We start from the raw sequence: 5438 nt of genomic DNA, 5'->3' as shown, positions 1-5438 counted from the left end.
CATGTACCGTTTCAGGATGAGATTCAAATCTCGGGAGAAATAACCCAGTGAGAAATGACCCATCGAATCGACGTCTATCGACGTCTATAGACGCCTAATTAGACGTCGATAGATGTCGATTCGATGGGTCATTTCTCACTGGGAATGGAAGATTAACATGCGGGTTTTCGCCAAAGCGCATTGAAGTTAATCAAAATATATATGTATGTAATAGAAAATCTCTTGCAAGCTAGCTTAGGTAAACGCTATTTACTTTACGATATACAGGGGATGGACAGAATAATATGAACACCTGGGAAATGCACTACTTTTTTATTAATAAGAAATTATAATTTCTTATTATTAAAAAAAGGAGTGCATTTCCCAGGTATTCACATTATAATTTACCATTTGTCTTTTATACAAATTTTACCCTTGTTTAGAATAAGGTCTTACAATAGTCATCTTGAATAATCACATCAGAATCACCGATGAAATGTTGTACTAGCAGAACATATTTTAATTGATTATATAAGTGATGTTAGCAAGATGAAGAAACCTTATTTTCCAAAATTGTCTTTTTTTAAATTTTAACGATTTTCATCGTAACTGACTGATTTAAAATATCATCGTGTTATTGTTGTATAGCATTGCACTGGTGACTATTTAAGCATTGTATGACCTTATTCCAAACAAGGATAAAATCTCTATTAAAGACAAACAATGGGCCAATCTCTTATTAATAAAATAAGTACTGCAGCGGATGTTTGCTGCAATCGGTGGACTCGTCTGAGAGAATCTTTCTTTAAAGAAAAGAAAAAAAGACAAAATGAAACGACAAGTGGAAGTGGAGCCTCTAAAAGACGAGGATTTGTATACTTCGAGTCTATGAAATATATTGACAAATTTGTCAAAACTAGAAAGTAAGAATTCATTACATTTGATTCTGTGATCTTATTAGCGAGATGGTATATAGTAGAACATTATAATTTTAAAGAAATTGAGATTTTACTTAAATTTATGATAGGATCAGAATTCATAATTTGTAGAAGTAGATTTATTATATTTATATTCAAATTTTTCTTGATTACCTGTGTTTGTCAAGGAGAACTAATTGACATGTTTTACTACACTTTTATTAATCCACAAATTTAATCAAATATAATATGGTTTCAGATCAATAACCAACATCAAGTTACAAAAAACGTATAACATTTCTGATTGTTTAAAAGACAAGAGTCTAAATAAAGAAATTTCAAATTGGGTGCAGCATGGCAAACAGACTCTGGAAAAAGAAAGAACTCCTTTGGACAAATTGATGCAAACATATTTTCACAAATAAAAAAATGCTCAATACCGGAAACATCACCCACTATTAGTAATTTTGATGATGCGTCATGCGCATCTTTTCCTTCGACGACAGAAAGTAGTACAAACGATTTCGAACATGAATTATTGTCAACTCGGTCATCATCCGACACGATTAACTCTTCACGCCTTTCTCCAACGAGCGTAAGATCTACCGGCACTTTCAAAAAGCCGTCATATGCGAAGGGCAAATTTAATCCTAATATATCAATTAAAAAAGACGGAAAAAATACAGAATCTGAAAACGATAAGTTCGAAGCGTCTTTTATTAATTTGAATCAAGCAGTTGCAGAGCATTTGAATTCTAAAAAAGATGGTGCACAAATGCAGAATGATCCAGACACTTCATTTTGCAATCTGGTTATGGCGGAATCAAAACAATTGGATGATGATATAAAACAAGTCAAGAAACAAGAAATCATGAAAATTTTGTGGAGAAAAAACAACTTGTGAGCGAGATGATTTTTGTGATAAAATAAATAATTTGCATTTATTCGTAGGTACATATAATACTCATGTTTTAAGATTGTGCGATATTAATTTTAGTAATAAAATATATGTTTACTGATATATAATAATATTAATAATAATAATATTAAAGAAATTTTGTACTATTTATTTTATATTCACATAATAAATACATATTAGCATTACATTTCACAATATGACACGTGTGTAATCAATCGATCAAATGTTTACGTGTAGATAAAGTCTTGATTTTGTTCTCTCGTTACATAATCATGCTGCCAATTGACCATTCCATTTGGAGTCATAAAATAATTGCAAAGAGAGTCCCTAATGTGCATCGCAAATGCTGCACCATTTTCGTTATTTTCAATAATTTTATCATTGTTTTCAAATTGTAAAATATTACCTTCTTTGTTTCTTAAGAAATTGTGCAAACATACAGTTGCCAAAATATATTTATTGATATTTTCAGGAATCGCAGCGATCGGTCTGTTATATATACCCCACTTTTTTGCCAAAATCCCAAATGTATTTTCTATTATACGCCGGGCTCGCAAAAGTCTATAATTAAATATGTTTTTGCGTTCCCCCAAATACCGTCCAGCATATGGCCGCATCAAATGCTTTCCAATGGGAAATGCTTCATCCCCAATAAAAAAATAAGGCACTTGTATATCGGTTCCGCTTAAGCAACTGGTTCCTTCTGGAATATCCAGCATCTCATTCGTCACATTCAAATCGCTGTTCCCATAAATTCCCGCATCACTGTTCTTCCCCATTGACCCAATATCCACCAAAGTGAATTGATAATTGTGATCACACACAGCCAAAAGTACGATGCTGTATCGTTTGTGATAATTGAAGTACAGCGTACCAGAATTAGGGGGGCATTGAGCATCGACATGTTTTCCATCAATTGCCCCCAAGCAATGTGGAAAATTCCATAATGTCCAAAAACCCTCAGCAATTTGTAAATATTCTTCTCTTGAAGGAGCTCGTAGATAGATAGGACCAAGAAGTCTTCCAAATACGTCACACGTCTCTTTAATTATTTTATGTACTGTTGATAAACCAACACGATAGGCAAAAGCAACTGCTGGAACTTTGTCTCCAATCAGAAATCTGTAACATCATTATCAATATTATAATATTAATCGCCAAACTGTTTTTACACATATGTATTGTTAGACTACGAGTAATCCGAACATATACCGCAATGTAAAAGCAACTCTTTGCTCTGGTTCAAGTGCCCGTGGACTTTGTTTCATTAAACTTGGATTAACAATGTCCATCAAGTGCTGGAATGTTGGCAGTGTCATACGTGTATACTTGTGGAACATTTGCTCATCTGTTTTCATCTCCTGAAAAAGATTGTAAAACGCTCCTTGCTGTCTTCTCCTTGTGTTAATTGGTCGTACCCAGACACGCCGGCGGCGACGATGACGTTCATGATTTCTACGACGTTGCACCAAAAGTGCTCCCATGTTGACCAGAGCAATTAACAACAAATCGAAATCATCCATTTCTGTGAAAAAACAAATGTAATTCAATCCAATGCAGTCTTCTCGAATTAAAATCACATTCAGAATTGTATGAACTAATTGCAAAAACGTTAAAGAATGGCCGAACAGCGCAAACATCAAATATCAAAATGAGTGAAAAATATTCAATGATACATAAAAAATATTAAAGTATTATTCGAGAAAATTAACCAAATCAAGAGAATGTTTTAATAATAAATTTTTACACCTAAACTGTATATAAAACTTACCAAAAATTATGAGAAGATGCGTTTATTTTGCAATAAATTACAATTTCTGGTGATCGCCTCGGACTCGACGACGTCTCGCTATCCGTCTTCGGATCTTGCGCCGATTTAGCTTTCGACGCGTCTTGATTCGAGTTTGCTTGCGTCTTGATAGTGGCGGAGTTCTGAGCCTTCAGAGTAGAAAGCAATTTGGATACTTCGGCACTGATATCAATTCTGCTCAGGTCACCTAATTTGTCCACAATGGCGGCCGGCTGGGGTACGTTGGACACGGATGTCGCAGGCTGGGACTCCTCCTTGATAACGAGGTTTTGCGTCTTCTCGATAGGCTCGATTTCGTCTTTCGAACTATCCACTATAGTAAGATTACCTTCCTCGTCATCATCATCATCGTCCTCGTCATCCGAATACCAATCTTCGATAATCTGATCGGTATTAGGTGCATCGGACTCGTTGTCCGTTATGTCCGTTATGTCCTGTATGTTTTTCAAACTGTCCTGAGCCGCGCGTTGCTGCTGCTCTATTCGGCACACAAAATCAAATTAACCTTAAAACACTATGTTTACGAAACTGAGACAATTCATACTAATATAATTATATACGGTCATTGTCAGTTCGTATTTTCATTACGTTGATAATTAAATAATGAGAATACTTACGTGTTAATCAATATAAATCCGTTCTTTGTTCTTAATTACTTTTCTTTAGGACCGGCTACAATGAGAATGTATGTGCCTTATGCCCGTGGCTATGCATTATGTATTTTTATGTAGATTGGAAATTCAGAAGCCATGGGCAGAATACAGAAACCATAGCGCATGCGCTATGATATCTGCCATTCTGCCATAGGCAGATAGAGTAATACCATAGCGCATGCGCTATGGCTTCTGCATTCTGCCTATGGCTCCTGTAATTTTATGTGCTTCCACCTTAAGGGGGGCAGCGCTCCTTCTGCACAAAAGAGCAGTGCGGCGACCAAAGTTGCGCCAAAGAACCCGGCTAAGCCTAATACAAACGGGAAGGTATCAAAAGCTGGGAAAAGGAAATTGCCGCGCTCGGCGGCGATAACCTTAACCAGCCTAGACGGGGAATACGATTCCCTATTGAAGGAGGCTACCCAGAAAATATCCCTAAAAGAGCTGGGAATAACTGGGGGGTTTAAGCCTAAAAGGGCCCCGACTGGGGCCTTAATGATAGAGATCCCGGGCAAAGAAGGTGTGGCAAAGGCGGATATCCTTGCCGAGCGCCTGTCTGCCCTCTTTGCAAGACGGCCAGAAGTAAAAGTGGCCAGACCCTGCAAGATGGGGGGGAGTTGAGGATACTCGATATAGTAGACTCAACTACCGAGGTGGAGCTGGCTTCGGCGGTAGCGGAAGCTGGCGACTGTCAGCCCACGCAAGTACAAGTGGGTGAATTCCGCGGGGCCCAACGGATTTAAGAGCGATTGGATAAAATGCCCCCTTGTGGCTGTCAACACGATCTTGAAGAAGGGCAAACACATCCAAATAGGATGGTTTATTGCCCGCATGCAGGCGCTCGAATTAGGCCCCTCCAATGCTTCCGGTGTTTGGAGGGGGGCCACGTTCAGGCGCAATGCACGAGCGCTGTTGATCGTAGCTCTCGTTGCTACAGATGTGGCGAGGATGGCCATAGAGCACGAGAGTGTGCGGCCGCGATCAGGTGCCCACTGTGCGCCGATCTTGGCAAACCAGCGGGTCACCGAGTAGGAGGTAAGGCCTGTGCCTCCGCCAGGAGGAAAACTAAGCCTGGCAGGGGGCCCAGGCCCAAGTCTTCCTCGGCAGGTAACGAGGCGGCTGCTATGGAGGTGGAGACGGCGTCTGAGATCGCTCGCCGT

At 38.7% G+C, this 5438-nt stretch overlaps 1 protein-coding gene across 1 annotated transcript; it reads right to left on the bottom strand.

Moving 5' to 3' along the window:
• Positions 1-2042: 2042 nt before the first annotated feature.
• Positions 2043-4210, bottom strand: LOC112457233. The gene is made up of 4 exons (XM_025020159.1): positions 4186-4210; positions 3651-4103; positions 3028-3340; positions 2043-2937 (listed from the first exon to the last, which is right to left on the bottom strand). The coding sequence occupies exons 1-4, from the start codon at positions 4208-4210 to the stop codon at positions 2043-2045; spliced, it is 1686 nt and encodes a 561-aa protein (XP_024875927.1).
• Positions 4211-5438: the final 1228 nt, after the last annotated feature.

The sequence above is a fragment of the Temnothorax curvispinosus genome, unplaced genomic scaffold, assembly GCF_003070985.1.
Source record: "Temnothorax curvispinosus isolate PA1 unplaced genomic scaffold, ASM307098v1 QBEX01007644.1, whole genome shotgun sequence".
NCBI classification, from domain to species: Eukaryota; Metazoa; Arthropoda; class Insecta; order Hymenoptera; family Formicidae; genus Temnothorax; species Temnothorax curvispinosus.
The sequence above is the reverse complement of the archived record's forward strand: the minus strand, read 5'-3'. Positions and strand labels throughout refer to the sequence as shown.

Excerpts from the sequence above, each read along its gene's own strand:
- LOC112457233 (XM_025020159.1), bottom strand. The coding sequence starts at position 4,210 with ATGAAAATACGAACTGACAATGACC. Across the intron at positions 3,341-3,650 it reads GGATAGCGAGACGTCGTCGA|AAATGGATGATTTCGATTTG; the intron begins GTCCGAGGCGAT and ends GTTTTTTCACAG. Across the intron at positions 2,938-3,027 it reads AGAGTTGCTTTTACATTGCG|ATTTCTGATTGGAGACAAAG; the intron begins GTATATGTTCGG and ends ATGATGTTACAG.